General features: G+C 33.3%; 1 protein-coding gene across 1 annotated transcript; it reads left to right on the top strand.

Annotated features, from left to right (window-relative positions):
- The first annotated feature begins 3,361 nt into the window (after positions 1-3,361).
- LOC127855675 (uncharacterized) lies at positions 3,362-19,276 on the top strand. Its single transcript, XM_052391430.1, has 16 exons — positions 3,362-3,502; positions 3,780-3,890; positions 4,820-4,958; positions 5,214-5,368; positions 6,223-6,361; positions 6,766-6,880; positions 7,059-7,166; positions 7,517-7,725; positions 11,592-11,776; positions 13,105-13,264; positions 13,860-13,959; positions 14,618-14,794; positions 16,332-16,368; positions 16,635-16,759; positions 17,904-18,066; positions 19,000-19,276. Exons 3-16 carry the CDS (start codon positions 4,912-4,914, stop codon positions 19,122-19,124), a joined length of 1,845 nt encoding a protein of 614 aa, XP_052247390.1. The 5' UTR covers positions 3,362-3,502; positions 3,780-3,890; positions 4,820-4,911; the 3' UTR covers positions 19,125-19,276.
- Positions 19,277-21,299: the final 2,023 nt, after the last annotated feature.

The raw sequence follows: 21,299 nt of genomic DNA, 5'->3' as shown, positions 1-21,299 counted from the left end.
GTCAGCGTTATACAATTTTTTGTTTTCAAGTTAATAAACAAATCTTAAAACAAAGTTAAAGTGGTCAAGTGGATATAATACGGTGATACGTAGGTAATACAGTAAGTGTGGGTTGTCGTGATACAAATCACCTTCACATTTTGAGCGACAAATCACCTTCACGCATTCCCTATAAAAACAGTTGTTATTGTGTTTATCTAATGCACATTATTGCTAAGATTGCAAAACGCACGCCTCATTTATTTACCCTCTACCATTGGCCAAAATGAGACGTAATAATTTCCTGGTTCATAGGTATTTATGCCTGAGATTTTCCGCCGAAGGTCTGGCAGTTACAATTATGCGTGTGCTTTCAAGAAGTTGACAATATTATATGGTATATATGAAACAATAACGTGGCGAGTAAATATATAAATAACAATGCATGGTGGTGCCGTGTGCCTGCTGCTGTCAGTGTTCTGAGTATACGTGACACACACTGAAGCACAGGGTTGGCAAGGGTCAGTGACATTTTTTTTTTTAATTTAATACTTCTAATTATTATTACTAGTAGTAGTTTGTTGCAATAGTTATAGTAGTAGTAGTAGCATTTTATTATTATTATTATATTTCTTTTTATATAGCAGACAATGTCGAGGATTTTAAGCGGAATTCTTTGCATGTATCTAAGTGCATTAGTTATATTTTATTGAGTTGTAGTACATCATGTTTATGATGTCTTTGTTTTATATAAAAGTGGATGTTACCAATGGCTCATTCCAATATACTAGAAATAAAAGGAGATGTCTTAATCTTTTTGCTTTACTGGTGCTTTGTATGCATATGCCCTCTCGTAAGACAAAGTTCGACACATTGTCATATAATTTCGTTTGTCATTCTTTGTTTAGTGAAAAACTTTTCGGAAGTTTAATAATTTGGTAAAGATGGATTCTGTAATGTTATGAAAAAATAGTGTCTAGTTTTTGAATGACCAAACATACATTATGTCATTTATGTTTGTTTAATGTCAATGGGATCTATTGTTGAAATTAATCAATTAAACGATCATATATTCAAAACACTTTTTCAAACCAAGAAAACATATAAGTGTTAACGAGCTGTTATATTATTGTAATATTTCGAAAATCATTATAAATATAATTAACAAATATATATTATAAATATATAAATAATAATAATAATACACACGTTTTTCATATTTGTTCATGCAAAAGCGTTCGAACACATGAATCTCCGCGATCATGCTTTTGTGCGATCGCAACCTACGATTAAAAATAAACGAACTTCATATTATATTTGAACCCATGGGCGTGTTGTTTTATTGTCAGTTAAGTTGGTAGTACTTCAAATGTTTTATGCATTTGAACAAACGTGTTAAGGAAAATTAAGAAGGTATAATGGTATGCGCTGAGTAATTTGGTGAATTCATTAGCATTGAATTTGTGTATTCAAACTGGTTTGCTTGTGCAGAAAAAGCCCTGCTTTGTTACTGTCGTTGTTGTTGCTGTTAATTAGTTTTTTTTTCTCTACAGCCGAAGAAAGTTTAAGATAAAAAAGAGAACAGAAAAGATAAAAGCGGTCTACTTTTAAGAGAATGTTGGCAGTTGGATTTATTAAATAATACACTTTTTTCTATAATAGTTTTTAAAATATACTGAAAACAGACAGTGTGCACTTAAATTCACTATACAACTATTGACGTTTGTTTTAGAAATTTTGAGACTGTACTCGTGCGTGGAGAACGGTAGGCGAGATACTGTATCTGTTGGTACCGGTGGTGGTAAGTATGATGCCATAGCAAAACCATGACTGTTTTGCTGGCTCCAAAAATAACAATTCAAGATCCTAAAGAAGCTCAGATGCATATGTGATAAATCAATTTGCAATAAATTGTTTTGATGTAAAGTACCAAAACAATAAAATACTACTCAAAGACAAAGGCGTGCAGCGATAATTTAAATATGAGTGATTGACTTGCATCATTCTCGTGTTATCTGTAAAACACTAATCGAAAATAAGTATCCCTACTAGTGCTTGATTATGCGAGTAAAAGGTGCTTTACTACAAATTAAGACATACATAGTGCAAACCTTACAACCACATTAGACACAACGTACTTGACATATAATTTAAAAGGAATAAGTACCAAATTAGCCAACCAAATGGGGAATAACATGTGTTTTAAGACCAAAAAGACACAAATATATTAATCAAAACATATCAACCTGAATATTTTAGTAAACATAGATCTTATATTGTATGTTACATGGAATTAATGATTCTATTTCCTGCGAAAACGCCAACATTTTTTGATAAATGCTTTCGATCACTACATTTTCGATGACTCATTGACTGGAAGCTTGCTGCGACCTATAAGATTCCCTGTATGACAATACTATTGTTAATCCTAAACCATACTACTATACGTAATAAAACACATCCACACGCACGAACGCACGCACGCGCACGCACACACGCACACATTTTATATAAGAATAAGAATAAGACAAAGGAATTTGTTGCCAAAAAAAAACACAAAAGAAAACACGCATTCCGAATTATGACTTGACAATCAACTAAGATATGTTTATGAAACACAAATACCGCCTATTAAGACATGGGTGGGTTAAAGAAAGATATCAAGTTAGTCTGCAGCGCATGCAAAAAACGATCAAGGGACATGCAAGTAAATGCTACAAAAAGCACCGCGAATTTTTATTTAATTTCAATAAATGTGTATTAATTTACTTTTGAGAATACTTTCAATTGCGCGTATATGCTTTACAAATAATGTGAGGCAAGTGTGGGGTCGGAGCTCTTTTTACACACATCGAACGGTATTGACCGTTCAAATACGTTGGCCGAAGTTTTATTCATGTTTGTATTCGTGTCATTTGTCATTTCGATGGTTTTACTGTTTGGTAATTGGTTCCTTGCCATTTATAAATAACTACATGCTATACTAGGGTTTCTTTCCTGCTGGTGTAGCTGGCATTTTGTATATATCCGTAATGATCTTTTTTCAGGGGATGTTCCGCCTGGCGCTAATATTGGAAGCCCTACTATTATTATATCACTAGATGTAGGGCCGGATGGACAGACGAAAATGGAAACCGAAACTGCAACAGACGTAAGAACATTGACTTTAAACGGCTCGGAAAAAAATCGTTGTTGATTAAATTGATTTTTATATAAAAACATACGCATTTTGAGCATAAACGAAAGCATGTTTTCATTTGTTTGTTAGCAAGCAGGAATTAGAATTTGACCCTTAAAACATGTTATCATATTAATTTTGTCTTTAATATGCCCATATGTGAATGAAAATGTGACACCATCGATATTTATTTCAGTTGCTCTACTTAACGTTATCTATCTATACTTATCTATGTTTCAAGCCTTCAAGCCGTCTGCAATCCACCGTGTGCAAAGGGTGGAACGTGTACAAACCTATATGCGTGTTCTTGCCCAAGCACATCGACGGGCTAATACTGCTGGAATCGTAAGATGAAATAATAATTCCGTTTATATAAAAATTACCACATACTTTCTAATACGTTTAAATGCATGTTTTTGTGTATACATGCACATATTAATGCATTCATTATGATTTTGTTATTACAGCACACAGTTAAGTATGTTAACACATAAAAAGCCTCTAACCATAATGGGTTATAAACATATCTCATACCCATTCATTTATTGTTGTGCTTGTTTTACTAAAAAAATGGAACTGTGAAAATTAAGATGTTTCTCATCATTTGACGTTTGGTTTTCAGTAACGTGCTCTTATCAGCGCCCGTGCTATCCGGGGGAATGCATAGATCAGACCACGTGCAAATGTTAAACTGGGTTTACTTCTAATAAAACGGAAGATGGTTGCATCAATTGTAAGATAAACCTATCAGTAATTATGCGCATATTTGACGAGTTTCAATGTTGCATTATGTTCACATTTGAGCTTCGTGATAAATACGTCAGACTTTCCTTTCAGATATCATATCTTAATCCCGGACACATGCATATGTTTACATTTTAAATTTTTAAATTGAAAGACACAGAAATAGATTGTTTATCTGAGTTTTTAAAGATATAGTAAGGTTTAGAGAGTGTGTGTTGTTTTCAATGTCAGATCGTATAATCATTTCATGAGTTGTCATATGAAATATTTTTTCACGAGCGATGATGCCTTAAAATATAGCTCAGAAAAAGAAGTACCAGAAAATAAAGGACACAGTAGTCTTATTCAAATGCAAACATTTTTCTACTAAACCACTGCAAACTCCTATGTGTATACAAAATAGTTGTAAATACTGTAGTTGAAAATCCCCATTAGTCTGCGCAGATTTTTGTCATACGACACATAGACACCATTATGATTCTGCAATTGACTGAATGGCTTAAATCGTTTTTGTTCTTGTACTACTTCTTCTTAATTCCTAGTCTTGTGTTTATTCGTCAGAGTTTTATCCGTGTTTTAAATTGTATTGAGGTCGTCTAAACTTGTTTAACCGTTGGACAAGGACACTGACGATAAGGTTATTCATTTGATTTAAAAGTAGACCCGACTTTCTGCAATAAGGCCAGAAGGATTAAATATAACATTACGTTTTAATTGTTTGTTATTTAATTGTTTCATTTTCTTTATTGTTTCATGTTTTCATTTGAGCTAGAGAGAAATTATCAAATTGTTATTTAGTTGCACGAATTCACTCATAGCATGATATTAAACGTGAAATATATTTCAGCAATTAAAGTTTTAAAGCACACGATAAGCCCCCATCAAGGCTCTGACATTAATATTGCTTATTGATTGCAGTTCAGGAATCAGAAAATCGTCTCCGGCCTTTAATTGGCGAATCCAATGTGACAATAAAGGACATTCGAAGAGCATATAATCGGGTCAACTACATGTTTGTGTTAGAGGTATCGGATGTGAACTCGTCCATCGTCTGGAGGTATGTTACAGCATCAGAAATTTAATATGTCATATTACTGGTCTGTACTGGATATGTTTAGACCAAAATCACGGTCCAAGGCGATACATGAATTTTCCACAAATCCATAAAATGTTTTAACTAGTGGTAGATCACGCTGAAAAGGTCAGATTATTATAATTAAATTAGAAAGTACAACTAGAAAAATATAGAAGTGAAAAATAAACTTAAAGTTTTGAGATAAAAAAATGTAAACAAACACTCTTTTTTGTATAGCAACCAGAAGAGATTCAACTACTTACAATTTGAAATGAAGGCCATCTTTGATGGCCTTGATAACCTTCTCAATCGTCCGGTATACGTCCACGACTCCAAAATGGGTATAGTTCAAAACATCATCACCGCCAATGTCAGCATAATACCAAGAGCTGGTAATCATAGCTTTGTCATTTGTATTTGCTGTGATTTTCTTGATTTTTTCTGTATAAATATGTGCAATTGATAAACGATTGTTGTGTTTAAGTTATTTAAATTTATGCATATTAATATTAAATTTAGTTTTTATTGTACATTTAAATCTTTGTAATAATGAAATGGTTTCTGCAATTACAATAATGCACTTTATCTAATTGGTATCGTGTATATAGCATCTGAAAGTAGAACATGGTTCACGCGATATAAATTACTGCACAATGTTTTTTCTATAAGCGTTATCATAGGCAATGCCCTTGTTTGTTTCTTATATGCTATAAACATCGAATAGTCCATTAAGTACAATCAGTACGAATATTGCATGTCAAACTTGCGTGAGAAAACATGTTTGAGAGTTTTCATTTGCTGCATTATCTTGGACTTACTAGTTCCAACATGTTTTGTTGAAATGACAATGTCAAAATTCTAATTCTACAAATGTTATCAGCAAGGAATTTTTAATATGTTTAATCAAGGTAATGATGTAATTTCAGTGTATAATCATATTTAAGTTACTCAAAACCCGGTTTCCATTTGATGCAACTTTTCGGTAAACATGACGGAATTAAGTTTATTTGTTTTGTTAGTCAAGTTTATTTGGAAATGGTAATCGTTATTAAAACGTTTACGAAACAATTAGTTGTAGAAATGTCATCATATAATTAAACAACACGTTTCTGAAAAAATGTTTATAGCTGATGGATAGATTTTAGAATAAATGATCATGTCGGATACGAATTTTAGTAAGCATAATTTAAAATACAAACACAAACCTATTTTGATTAAACAGGAAGTTGTTTTCATGTGTTACCAGGAGGTATAATTCGGGACTATGGCTACTTTAAGGAATACCCCTGTAAAGAAGGATATAACAGAGAAAACCCATACGAAGAGAGTGCAAAGTGTGTCATCAATGACGATCAGTTTGTGACACTTATCGAACATGGGGACTGGTACGTCTTCAATGTTTCTACTCTTGTTTGGTTAAAACAAGTTAAATTCTGAAAAATATAAGAACGTTTAAGCTTAAGCCATATAACAATGTCGCTTAAATGAATAAAGCTCTAGACCCTTAGTTTCAAACGTTATTTGAAATGATGTATAAACAATTATAAATGTTTTGTTATTAGGTATCACACATACTTGAAATTGTATTTATCGATCATGTCATTGTTTTGTTTCATTCAATGTGCTGTTTTACCAAAATTGTTTTGGTTTGATTCCACGCGTGTCATAAATGTTCCCATCAACATGTATACGTTGTTGTAACAAATAACGTTCACTATTGCAGTGATATTGCAATTAACTAAATACTTAAATATATGGCAGCATTCTGAACCACCATGTTTGTTTGTAGGGTGACAGTCAAGTTTCGGTCAACTAGTGGTGGGTTTCAGAAATTCTTTAACATCGACAACCAAGCAATGCCCTACATGACAAATTACTATAGTGGACTTTCATTCATTAAAACGGTATTCGCTTGTTAATTTAGATACACGCTTGTATTTTAATAGAGTTGGTATTGTGCATTACTGTTATGTACTATTGTTTCAAATAATGATATGAACAAACCACACGCTTAAAAAGTTAAAAGCAGCGCATAAGTAAATGTCAATTGTCTTATTGGAGGCAACATTTGACTTTGAATAGGTTGAATTCCGATTTGACTTCAAAGGCCCCAAACACTGCTCAGAAGTGGATAAAAGAACCTGTCCGTTCGGTGCTACAATATTGGATATACCGGACCTTTTAAGAAATGTATGTATAGACGTCTCAAAATGCACATCGCGGTATTCGATTCTGACAATTTAAGAAACGTACACAAAGGAAGATAAATACAAATAAGATAACTTACGCTTGGAAAACTTAACAAAGGCAGCATGTATTTATTTCTTACTTAATGGTACCCTTTCAAAACTTGTGTATGAATATCCAACATCAGGGGGAAACAATCACGTGTTGGTATGCTTTTTATAGGTGTGATTCTTTGAGTAATAATACACTAGCAGGCTTGCATCCAGCGGGGCGAGATTGAAAAGATTTTACTTTACTTTATATGTTATACATTTCATCTTGATCAGAAACGACTTGATCGGTCAATATTTCAGGGACCAATAATACCTCGATGGCTGGGCTGGACCGATACCTTGTCAGGGGTTGGAGAATACTACATGGAAGTGTTCAAACTGGGGCCCAACAGGGTCGGGCGGCTTGTGGAGACAACGCCAACTAATCCTATATTCTCTACCACAGTGCTGCACACTAACGGCACCATCAAATACCCTCAATACGCGCCATCTGGGTCAGGCATGTACAGGTGAGTTTCAATTAAAAAATTAATTGTGCTATCGGTGTACACGTTCTTGTCAAGCAACATGTTTTGGTCAATAAACCGATTTCAATATTGCCAGACAATATCGTTCTTTAAACATTCATATAAATCCTTACTCCCTGAGTTTAAGTTTACTTTTCTTGTTTATAGCGTTTACAGTGTAGACGTTTTATTTCATATTACTTCCTGAGTTTGGGCTTAAAGCAATTATGTCGACATCAAGTTTGAATAAAAGAATTGTTAGAATTGTTTGACACTTGCAAATCGCATGGTTATTGAAATCGAATTTACAAATGTTAAGAATGGAAAATGAAAATGTTTTCGAACCCACAAACTCTCGATCCATTAACAACAACCTTAATCACTAGACCATTTAACAGCTAATCATACACATTGGAATCGTGTCCAAGAAAACATTCAGTTGTTACAAATAATAAACTGTTTTGGAAACAAAAGGAATATGCTCGAGTGCAAGGTAAACATTGTCAGGCTTTAGCGCAGCCTACGTTGCTCCTTGTTGTTAGTCCAATATTCTTCCAACGAATTTAAGTATTATTTATCAAGAAATGCAAATTTTATGTATTTAACATTTTTTTATTGCAATATTGAAACATAATTGTTTTTTTTTTCAATTTTGCTGATAAAGAACGTACGTCAAACAATAATTAGTTCAATTAAATACGGAATATTATCCGATCGTTATATCATAAAAGGCAAATATTTAATACAAAAAAGCACGTTCATGTTTGGTCTGGTCATCAAATGAGCGATTTATTTACGATGTTTTCCATATTGTACAGTGTCCTCGTGCAAGTTCGAGATAATGCTAACAACTCACGAATCGCCCGCCGGTTTGTGTTGTACGACGCAAACTCGTCAATAACTCTGAACACAAAGACCGCCAAACTGTACATTTCGTCTGCCAAAGAGGAGACCGGATATAAATGGCATGCACCTGTGTCAACAGGTAAAACGAAAGGATTGTTTTTGAATCAGATATGAATGTCATACATTGTAAGTTACAGAAGATATTTGAACACGACTGCATCTAGTTGTGTAATATACAACTAATAAAGTATTTACACATTTCCTCCAGATGTTTTGACAACTCATAACGGTCAAACTATTGAAGCGTGAATAAATCTTACACTGTCCTTTTCTGTAAATAATCGAATTATAAGATACAATTAGTACAGTTAAAAAAAGGTTATTTATCATCAGGATTGCACGGGTTTGTATGGACATTTTAAAATGATAAACATGTCGTCCAGAAGTTTTGACAACTCATTACTGTCGAACTCTGTACGCGTGTTTAAATATTTCAATGACCTTTTCTTTAAATCATAGAGTAGCTAGCCCGTTATATTAAAAATTCCAAGTTTAAAATATGATATTACTATTTTATAAATAATATAATATGTCGTTTATTACAACATTTTTTGAAGGAACTAACGTGACTGTGTCACTAGCCTGGCCCAACCGTTTGTACGAGGAAAACCAGTTTCTAGCCGAAATTGAACAGTATCCGGTGCAATTTAAAGAAATTCAGGCAGACGGTGTGCTTTACAGTGAAAAGTGTTTATTGCTACAATAATGTACTTAGTTGATATATAAAATGCGAATCTTTATACCTTAGATACCATTGACACATGTTGAATTCAGTTAGTATCAGCACAGTTATGTGGTATGTTTTTTTTCTTGTTTTAGTGTGTATACCAAAGGTCAGCCTAGTTTTTAACACAGTAGTTTTTCATTAAATGTGTATCGACCAATTACAGTTAGTATATAAGAACAATATAGAATTTCATATTATATTAGATAAATGGATATCATTATTCAACTGTATTTATACATTGATGTATATTATAACGTGCAGTATGTATGGTTTTATATTGCGTGAAAGTAAATTTAGGCAATATCCCATTTACGAAAGGCTTAACGCACTTATGTAAAAGTGACATTTTGATCAATCTCTAAATTATTTAAAGGATAATTAGACACGGTGTCAGTGACAGCTGTCCATAATGGTATAATTTATGGCCCGAGTGGTTTAGCCCGATAGAATTTACTTTTTATATTTGTCGTTATTGACAGATGGAACACCCGCGCCGTGTTTTAATGCATTAGGAGTTTTATTTTAAAAGTCACTAAAATTTGTTCAAAGAGCACTCATTGCGTTGAATTTATAGAATAATAGAATATTCGGATAACTTAACGTATGGGCGGAGGGTAGCGCGCCGCTTTTTGCGAAATGACGTCACGGTGTTTCGCTGTTGAGCGTATCGGATGTTGAGTGCGTCGATTATCCATACATATTATACATCACATTAATTTGTTTCTTCTTTTCGTATATAAACTACACAGGTCTGTTATTTTGAATAGCGCCCGGTTAAGATGCGCGCGCATCTAGTAAGCGAGCGCTATTCTGAATCAATCTCCACGCAGAGTTGTCGTTCCTTGCTCTCACATACACCTCTGCGAAAGGCTCAGCCCTCCATTTTGTCTATAAAATAGATAAAACCGAACAAACGCATTCAACGTATATTTGATTGGATATTTAAGATCGCATGCATTCAATTAAGAAATATGACTTTTAAATGAACGATAAATCGTGCAAAAACTTGCGAGTTTTAATGCAACTCTTTGGAACTAATTTATTGCCCATTTACGCAGATGGAATCATTCCACGCACTTCACAAATGTAAACAATTGAACATATTTTTTTGAGTGACGTTAGGAATTGCTTCGACGTGTGTAAGTATGATGGTTTCTTAACATAAAAAAAAACATATCAATTTTATAATAATGAATTAAGACTGATATAAAATATCATGGTATGAGATGGGTTTCTTAAATGCAGTAAATGCAATGTAACCGTCGTGCAAGAGATTGTTTAGTATTCTGTAACCTCAAGGATGAACGCTTGGAATGATCATGACAATAGTCCGTTCTGAGCCCAACACAGAGGTGAATGTAATGTAACCGTCGTGCAAGAGATTGATTCTGAATAGCGCCCTATGACTAGATGCGCGCGCATCTAATAGTGCCCGCTAGAATGTTAGTTATTTGTAACCTGTGTGCAAGTTTTAAAACACAAAGATTTGTTATATATACGTAAGGTAAACGCACGCTTCGTTTACCAGGTCTCGAGTGTGTGTTTTTTTTATTATTAATCACGTCTTAAAAAATACAAAAAAATAATGCTATATTTGAAATCAATGTTTTGCAAAGTGTTGTCTGTGATATAAGCAGTTATGTTTATATAACATGTATCTCATTATATGAAATGCTTCACAATAAAAATGAATTTTGTATAAAGAAGCGATTTTTTTCTCTGTCCAACTTCCGCAGGGAGACAACTCGCGCACAACAATAATACGGTACATATTGTTAATAGTAACTGATAAATATTGATGATTTATCTGCACAAACATGTTCGGTCCATATACTATTTGGGACTGCCTGGCAGGTCACTATTCTGCCATAGGGTATTCTATTTCATAACTAGTACACTCGATAAATCGAAGTCGAAAGAAGCCGAATAATGCCCGATTTTTAAGTTAAAATATTACTTTTAATGGTATTGTGTTCAACAAAATCAATTTATCATCACATCCATGTGGTGATCAATATCATCACTCAAACTTAACTATCTGGAATGTATTAACACTTACAAGGTAATCACATATTTTATTATAATATTGTCGTCTATAACGGGTTTTATATGCATCCCGTCTCTAATCATCGCCAAAACGCTAAAAAACAAAACAATCTCAGCCGGTATTGTTGATGTTTTGTATGCATATTATATAGCTACGATAAGCAATCACGACCTCTGAATTTTGTTCTAGATATGTAGCAGACGCTCTGGATGACAACGAAGAGCCTTTAACCCGTAAAGCGATCCCGAACTTTCACGGTATCGTCAAGTATGAAATTGTCTTTGTGCAGACAGTCGATGCTACGCAGCCCATTTTAGGTTGGACAGAGATATCCCTGAAGGAGTCATTTTCTACTCAGAGACCTTTGGAAGATGGTGAGTCAAACTTTAACCTTATAACACGTATTGCAGGTGCGGCGAATGGGGAAAAACGGACATTTAAAATAACGCATTAGCATCAAAGTTTAACCATAATTTCAGGACGTTTTTCACATTTTGTCATGGGCGGTTTTGGAAGCATTTATTCTGTTAGAAACTGTTAATTTATGACTTGCCGGTATATTAATTAACTGCTACGTGATTAAACATTGAAAATTATCGGGGATATAGTCTCTATATCTTACTCACTTGCTGACCAGAAACTAATTCAGGCAATGTTTAAATTAGTTTGAATGTTAATAAATTCGTGTCACACTTAACATACTAAATCATAAAAAAGTGCGAAACATAAAAAGCAGTACTTAATAATAGTACTATAAATGTTAACGTTTCCATACTGTGACCATGGCTCTTTGTTCTTAACACTTTGCCTAAACCTATGCCGCATTTTAACCCATTTATGCTGAGTGGACTCTCCCATTCTTCTAATTGGATAAATTCATTTAAAAAATTAGGGATGTCTAGTATATTTATTTCTATATTTAGAATATTTCTTAAAGATATTCTTTTAAGTAAACAGCGCAGACCCAGATTAGACGCCGCATCAGGGTCTTCGCTGTTTGCCAAGGTCTTTTTTCTAGATGCTAGGCATAGATGGGTTAAATGTTTATACATAATTTTTATGCATGGTTTCTGCACGGATCTAAACTGCTGACACATGCCGTCCGTGGTCATTTTGTCTCTTGGTAAGAAATGTAGCAGCTACCACAAATTAAATTTGAAATATCCGGCGCATTTGTTTGTGTCCTACTTGGCGCTGGAGCTTTGATTTTCAATTTGTGAACTGTTCAATTAGTAAATAGAACGGGTTTAAATCGTATTATAATAACACAATATGTACAGAATAATTAAAAACATTCATTAAAAAGAACATGTATTCGCATGCGGGAAAATACCGTTAAGTTTGTCCTAGTTAATTTAGAAAATGTGCATATTTTCACTCGCGAAAGCGCTCATGAAAATTGTTATTTTCTTATTGTACTGACAAATTTAAGTCATGGCATTACCTCAGAAGCAAACACATATCCTGTTTTTGCATTTTTTTATATTTCAGTATAATAACTTACAATTACGTTAAACAAAAACTAGTTTATCCAACAAAAATATACATCATAGATGTAACAATAATCATATATCATAGATGTAACATTAATTTGGAATGCTAACATATTCGTCGCACTCGTTGAGCATTTCTACAATATCTGTACATATTTTTAACGCGCGTTACCTAGGTATTTGATCACAATTTATATCCGTCTATTCAGGAGACCGACTCCGAGTGTGGGTTCGAGCCACAGACTTAATGGGGAATCAAAGGGCGGACAGCACCATCATCAAGGTGGATGGTTCCAAACCACGTCTGCATGCTTACACGTCAAAAGTAGAACTTAATACTGTAAACGGACCGTACAAATATAGTTCAAAGTAATTATATTGGTTTAGTTATATACCGAACACTCTAAATAGAAAAGTCTACTGATTTAAGTATGTTATAAGTATGTTAAAGTATGTTCAAACTGTCATAAATGTATCTTAAATACCTTTAGAATAAATAACATTTATATTTATAACCAATAAGTAACACAAAATTGAAAAACAAATGATAGTGCCGCTAAATAACTTACATTTACTCTATTACTTTGGCATATCATTAAGTCATGTTTTCAAATGTAAAGAGTTGGACGGTTAAAACATAAAGAGGATGGCTTTTCTAAGATACTGAGTCAATAGCGATCGGTTCCAAAGCATTCTCAACGATTGCCGAAAGTTTGCCGAGCAAGCAGAAACCATACCGAAAACAAATTTTGGCGTCCAAATTTTACAATTTTTAATGTGTTGATGCCAAAGTTTTCTTTGAAACAAATGCATCGTTGTTGAAACAGAACAATTTCAATATTACTATCCAACTAATTAAGTCTGAGGATGGGTCTGTGAATGCGGGTACAAAACGAAATGATAATTATCGTTGTTCAGCATAAATAAATAAAAAGTTACGACACATGCACTTACATTCTTTCAGGGTCGTATTCTCGGCTTCTGATAATGATAGCGGCGTTCATATGATCGGTTTCGATATATTTGTGGGGACAAATCCGAACAATTTTGCAACAATGAAAAAGGTGTACAGCAATTCTACATCTGGCAACATTGGGATGAGAACTCAATTGAAACAGCTTTTAACAACTTTGAAATCTAACATTACCTTTTATTTGTGTACCAAGTCAATAATAATATGGCAACATATAGTAAACATACTGCCCCTCTTTGATTTGTACATGCAAGTGCCACCATACCGGTGTAGGCTTATTTGCTAAAATCAATACGATTAAAATGTTGGGGTGAAATTTTGTTTGGGAGAAGAAGTCATATTACAGATACAATTAAAGTTTGTAAATACATTGTCCAGTTAAATTTATCATTAAGATATCATTTTATTTTTCTTCAATAGTATTATGTTATCATAGAATCAAATACTCGGGTAAGTAAAATCAAATAAAATTATTATTGTACAGTCGGGGTTCCGTGCAGTTTTGTAAAACAACTTCAAACCACATATATCGCCAAGACGTTGTGAATATCTTGTCCGCCTAGCGATTGGGGGTGGGGTGTTGGGCACGGATTTGATCCCCACTGTGGGAGCATTAAGATCTCCACCAAAAGACACACAGTACTGGTTCTATCCAGAAAACGGACTCGATAGCGTTTCAATAAGACTCAGGCTTCGATGCAATCGAGCTAAAAATAATCAGGTTTAAACCAAATAAGTGTACGTTGCAGTCAATCGAAGATGCAGAATGCCGTAATGTGGACGGAGTGTGTTTCCTGTCGAGCCAGACCGTGTTTCTGGACAACTGTTGGATGCTGGTGGGAAGGACTTATCTAGACAAAATGTCTGCTATTGTCAACGTGACGGCATACAACCAAGCCATGTTGGGCACATCTGCAACGATCAATGTACGTTTAAATAATAAAAAATAAATAAATAAATAAATAAATATATAAATAAATATATAAATAAACAAATAAATAAATGAATGAATGAATGAATAAATGAATGAATACATGAATGAATGAATAAGTGAAATAAATAAATAAATAAAGCGACCAATCAATCAATCAATATATATATATTGTAATAAATTAATTAACTAATCTATCTATCTATCTATCTATCTATCTATCTATCTATCTATCTATCTATCTATCTATCTATCTATCTATCTATCTATCTATCTATCTATCTATCTATCTATCTATCTATCTATCTATCTATCTATCTATCTATCTATCTATCTATCTATCTATCTATCTATCTATCTATCTATCTATCTATCTATCTATCTATCTATCTATCTATCTATCTATCTATCTATCTATCTATCTATCTATCTATCTATCTATCTATCTATCTATCTATCTATCTATCTATCTATCTATCTATCTATCTATCTATCTATCTATCTATCTATCTATCTATCTATCTATCTATCTATCTATCTATCTATCTATCTATCTATCTATCTATCTATCTCTATCTATCTATCTATCTATCTATCTATCTATCTATCTATCTATCTATCTATCTATCTATCTATCTATCTATCTATCTATCTATCTATCTATCTATCTATCTATCTATCTATCTATCTATCTATCTATCTATCTATCTATCTATCTATCTATCTATCTATCTATCTATCTATCTATCTATCTATCTATCTATCTATCTATCTATCTATCTATCTATCTATCTATCTATCTATCTATCTATCTATCTATCTATCTATCTATCTATCTATCTATCTATCTATCTATCTATCTATCTATCTATCTATCTATCTATCTATCTATCTATCTATCTATCTATCTATCTATCTATCTATCTATCTATCTTCTATCTATCTATCTATCTATCTATCTATCTATCTATCTATCTATCTATCTATCTATCTATCTATCTATCTATCTATCTATCTATCTATCTATCTATCTATCTATCTATCTATCTATCTATTATGTTTGGTTTATGTTACCTTACTAAAACACAATAACAAGAAATTTCAACAACAAAAGCTTTTCATGTATGGAAAATAAACTACCAAAACTGCAAAACTTAGTAGTTTGTGTTCGTTTTAGAATCGGTCATTTGAAGTGAAACAAACAAATGTTCACGTCATGTTTTTGTTACAAACACCATTGAGATTTTCGCTTCATCTTAATTTAGTTATACAATGTTGTAAGAAAGTATATGGTGAAAATATGTTTTCGGTAACAGTTTTGTTTTATAACATTCAAACTAAATACTTTGAACATAGAATAACTTATTATTCTTATATATCGTGTTTTGTATTGTGATATCTGTAGAATATTTTGCAGTTAAGGCAAGCAGGTCTAAGCATGTATATATGCAGTTGTTTTTAATTACACATACATGTTTCAACATTTTACGTAAAATAAGTAACTGTTACGATTATAAAAATTGTGTTTGCAGTTAGGACCAGTAAACAAGTTGCTGGGTCTGGAGAAATGTAAGTTAATTAATGGTGTTAATAATTATATATTGCTGCAGTAAACAATTAATAACGTAATCCACAAACATTCTTGGTACGTAAGACATCACATGTTCAGATTCGGAATGTGCATGAAAATAATGTGACAATGGTATATTGTTGATATCGGTTCTTTTTGTGGAGACTAATTATTTTTGTTTGAATAAACAACACTGCCAAACAAATACAAACCAAAGCTATACTCACGTCAAATGTAGAGATTTATTGGAAACTCGATCTTCTAGATGACGGTCCTAAGAATCCCCGCATAGTAACCAAGACTCACACAGGCTTTCGTATCACGTGGAATTTGCCAGAGAAACAATCTTGCTACGGAAGAGCAGACATTTTGATCATTCTCTCCAGGAAGGTAATTCGCTACGCTTTCCAATCATGTTCGTGTAATGCCCCAGTCGTTTGACATAATTTAGTGATTTAGTGAAACTACCAATGACTTTTATTGACATCCTCTTACGCTTCTATTTTTAATAAATGCATTTTAATATTATTTAATTAGGTGTTTTTTATTATTTTGGTGTCTATTTTAAAAAAATCTGTACGTACTTCTTTAAATTATAAGATAATACACACGGCAATCTTTGTTATTCCATTGATTCCATGACTATTTGAATGGACAAAACGTGTCAACGTAAGCCATACAACCCAATATCAGATGTACTTAGACAAGACTAAAAGACATGTCGAATTAATCGAGACAAGATAAGACAATACAAAGCTTTATATGATTGTAATGAAAAATAAAGTTTGGAAAGGCATGCTATCTAAATATAATTAAAAATATAACCAGAATTGTGTTCAATATCAGTCATAAAAAGTTGCGACAATTAAACTACACACAGTTCTTTATATTCACAGTAGTGTGTTCGATTATTAACATCCAGAATGCAGGAATACATTATGTCTTGATAAATAATAAAGGAACATTACTTATCAAACTGTCTCGTAAACCAAAATAAAATGGTCGAATTATTAATCAGCCTCAGTAAATAATCTAATATAACTGATAACATCTACGCAAAAAGCACATACAATAAATAAATAACAAATGATCAGTTTGTATAACATATGAACGTATCTCAGGGAAAATAACACATGTTTTTTTATCCTTGTGATAACATCATCGGCAAGCGAGACAGAGTTCACGTTTAATTACTGGAAGCGTATGTAGTATGTGTTGCTGTTTTTTTGTTGAAATTCATTTCTGCGTTGAAAAAGACCGGGTTCATGAAAATCGCTGCACAATTCATAAAGTAATGGCTGTTCAAAGCGATGCACCCTGCTTTCGGGTGAGTTCGAATTGAATACCTTGTTATATATATATTTGATAGCGAATTTATTTTTCAGAAAAGTAGATTTTTCGTTATAATATGATTATCATTCATGATTATGTTTTCACGTATTAATATCATAGCCACACGCTAACCACCTGTGAACACAAACGCGTGGTCTTTACTATATTTTGTTGTGTGCTTATGTTTGATTTTTTTCCCCAGACCGCAAAAGGAGAAGCCGTACTTCATATGTACTATACGCCGGGTACCAGTAATCACTTCGACATTCTTGGGCTCAACCCAGAGACAGAATACACACTGGGACTTAATTTTCAGGCTCCCGGGACAATGGCACAGCAGACATACTTCCTAACTACAAAGACGGGTAAACTTTTGCAATAAAAAAAGCTCTTGGAAAGTGCGATACTTACATTTATCCTATTACCAGATGAAAAAGGCTAGTATAACAACGATCGTATAAACTTGAGCTCTATACTATCGCTATATTTAGATCAAATTTGGGGTTTTCCAAAAATTCGAAAATCTGTTTTGTCAACTGCGAAAAAACAAAATCGTCAAAAAATGCGAAATTTGATAATTATTAATGAAACATATGGAGGAAATAATATGGTATATAGAATATTATGCGAGTTTTGGATAAAGATCAAGTTTATCATGCTCGGCTCGTACCTTGTTAGAGCTCGACAAGCCTCGCGCTACCTCGGTTCTAAGCCTCGCATGATAAACTTGATCCTTATCCAAAACTCACATAATAATCTGTATAGCCACCGGTCACTCTTGAAAATAGCGATAGGTTTTGTAACGGTCTTCAATTTCATTTCATAATATACATATTTTGTGGCATTAGCCTTTATTAAGCGAATATCTCTTTAAAAAATAGTATGCATCAAAACTGACTTGCAGTTAATATATATACACAATATAGATTGTGTCTTTCTTACTTAAATGTTTGAAATTAAGCAAGCCAGTGCAGTTAACATTGGGTGACGCAGGTTTCATTAAATTTTACGCTATCATTCCCTAAAGAGAAACTTGATTTGATAAGCTTATATCAAGAATTAAACTCATGATTCTTTCCTCTTTATAGTAAACTACTATATGCTATGTGATAATATTGAAATTTTAGGTCGATTAATATATAAATAGTATTAGAGAAACGGTATTAAATTCTAGCGCGATACTTCTCTCAGCTTAGGTGCTTTGGCTTTTGGAACAGTGTGATCATGTTTGTGTTTATTTCTCATCTTAACATGGGACCGCTTGTCCACTACTGACGCAACTGTTATTATGTTTTCAGGTGCGTACGAGCCTCCTAATGACTCTAGCTCGTACTCAGGCGACGATGGTCCGGTATCCCCAGCGTTTACGTTGCACATCATAATATCTACACACCTCTGTGTGCGATGGTTTTCGAAACAGTGACATTGAGCTGGTATCAATACATTTAACATGTGTTGAAATATATATTTGTACGACATGCAACATTGTAACGTCTAAACTTTAACTATGTACTTTTTTTATTGTATAACCTTATTCACATTTAACACGTAAATGTTCATTTATTGCCTGTATGTCAAGATCAATAATAGTGTTCTACTCCAAATGAAGGTATTACTTAATAAAGTAACGATATGAACATGGTTTCGTGTTAGCTGAAGTTGTAACTCATAGAAAATAATAAAAACGAATAAAGAAGTAAAGCTGGAAATGTTCTTTTGATATTGATGTGTTTTTTTTCCTTAACTTTCGTTATCTTCGTTATCTGTCTAACCCTTCTTCTTACCGAGTGTATCCACCTAACACTTCTTTGAATCACACATACAGAAAATAAAATAATCATAACACCGTTGAATCACACATACAGAAAATAAAATAATCATAACACCGGCACATGTCAAATAGCTGAAAGCAACGCTTTGTTAATATTGTTTTTATTCCGCGTTATTTTGGCGTAGGGCGTAGCCCCAAGGCCATACTCATGATACCAATATCTGAGCCTATCAGAATTGGCTGGCTGCCAAAAAACGAATTTTCAAAACTCCGATTTACCACTTAATGCATGCGCAATTAAAGTAGTTATTCGCAGATCTCAATAACCCGCCTTGTAAATACAGAACATCACTATATAACATGACAGTGTCATAAAAAGTGTAAACAAATATTATTGAAGCAAAATTGCTAAGCATTGGCTACGACATTTTCATTGTTTACATATTTATGCGAGAATAAGTTCCTCACTTGACGGTCTAGGCCAAAAAGATACGAATGTTTACGGAGACAATAAGAATAAAAAATTTCTGAGACATTTTTTGAAGACCTTATATTTGGTATTTATTAATATATTTTAAAATAGTGTTATTTTAGTTTGCGTTAACAAGACATTCAAGAAAAAAAATTAAAAAACCGCAAATATTCACGATCTTTCTCGGAAATAGACGAAGTAACCGGATATGGTATTTCACTGCGCAGATCGAGCGCGCAAATCGAGCGCGAAAAGTTATACGTGAGACAAAGTACACAATTTGTACACCGTTCTTTATCAAGGTAAGTGGATTTTCTTTTGTATTACAAAGAAAGTATGAGTGTTTCCTGATATGTTAATTGTGTAATAAAAAGCTATGTTAGGCTATTGAAAGTGATTTATTTGACGCCAACAATAACAGTTTTTGCGGCCATGTTGTTGTTGTATATCTTCACCGCCTATGTAGACGAACCTCTACAAGATCTGTAGAGTTGAACACAAGGTTATCGTTCCCACCACAAGTATCGTGTTGTCCTCCACCGTCTATGTACACTGTAGTATATACAACAATATTGTCTTTTCTTACAGTCTCTGCGCTACTGCACTCAACCGCTAGGGTTAATCCGTATAAATTCGGACAAAGGGAGAAATTCGGACAAAGAAAGAAATTCGGTGAATACTTCTCAAGCACACTTAATCTAGCTCCATGCCTTCTGAGCTTATAGCGCTTTGATTTATTTTTGAAGTTATAGATTCACCGTATTTTATTTTTGACAATAGCTAATTGTGAATATCGTATAAGTTAAACGGCAATTTCGTCGAGGTTAGAAATTACTTCTTCAGTGACGATATCATTGAATGTCTTATCTTAACATCTTAACAATAACCTTAATGATATATGTGTGTGCGCGTGTGCGGATGCGTTCATGCATGCGTGTAAGAAAATTCGTCGTTGCCATGATGGATCTACCATTTCACCTGTCAATATTGCAGAACAATTTCTTAGGAAGTCTTCTATACAAGATTCGGTATAATATCAATAAACTTTCGGTGAATTATTTGTAGGATACCACGCTATATGCCTAATATCAAACCTTTGGCTCTTGCAGTTTCTGATAGCTTTCAGCTTTCACAAGTTACATATAAGAAGAAATGTAATCCCAGGGCGGATCATTTTGACTCTCTGGTCAAGCCTTGAACAAGCATGGTAGAGGACCAGCATACGATGTGACTTGCCATATACCAAACTTCTTGGCCTTGTGGCTAAAAGCAGCAGATAATAATAAGTGTTAACTAAATTCATATATGGAACACATATAACGCCTAGGGCGGGGCCAAGTAAGGATGGAATTTAT

Source organism: Dreissena polymorpha, chromosome 13 (genome assembly GCF_020536995.1).
Source record: "Dreissena polymorpha isolate Duluth1 chromosome 13, UMN_Dpol_1.0, whole genome shotgun sequence".
In the NCBI taxonomy this organism is placed as follows: domain Eukaryota; kingdom Metazoa; phylum Mollusca; class Bivalvia; order Myida; family Dreissenidae; genus Dreissena; species Dreissena polymorpha.
This window is presented reverse-complemented; position numbering and strand designations above follow the sequence as displayed.

Coding starts and splice junctions, on each gene's coding strand:
- LOC127855675 (XM_052391430.1), top strand. CDS start 4,912: ATGTTTGTGTTAGAGGTATCGGATGTGAACTCGTCCATCGTCTGGAG. Junction 16,369..16,634: donor GTTGCTGGGTCTGGAGAAAT/GTAAGTTAATTA, acceptor TCGATCTTCTAG/ATGACGGTCCTAAGAATCCC. Junction 18,067..18,999: donor CTTCCTAACTACAAAGACGG/GTAAACTTTTGC, acceptor TTATGTTTTCAG/GTGCGTACGAGCCTCCTAAT.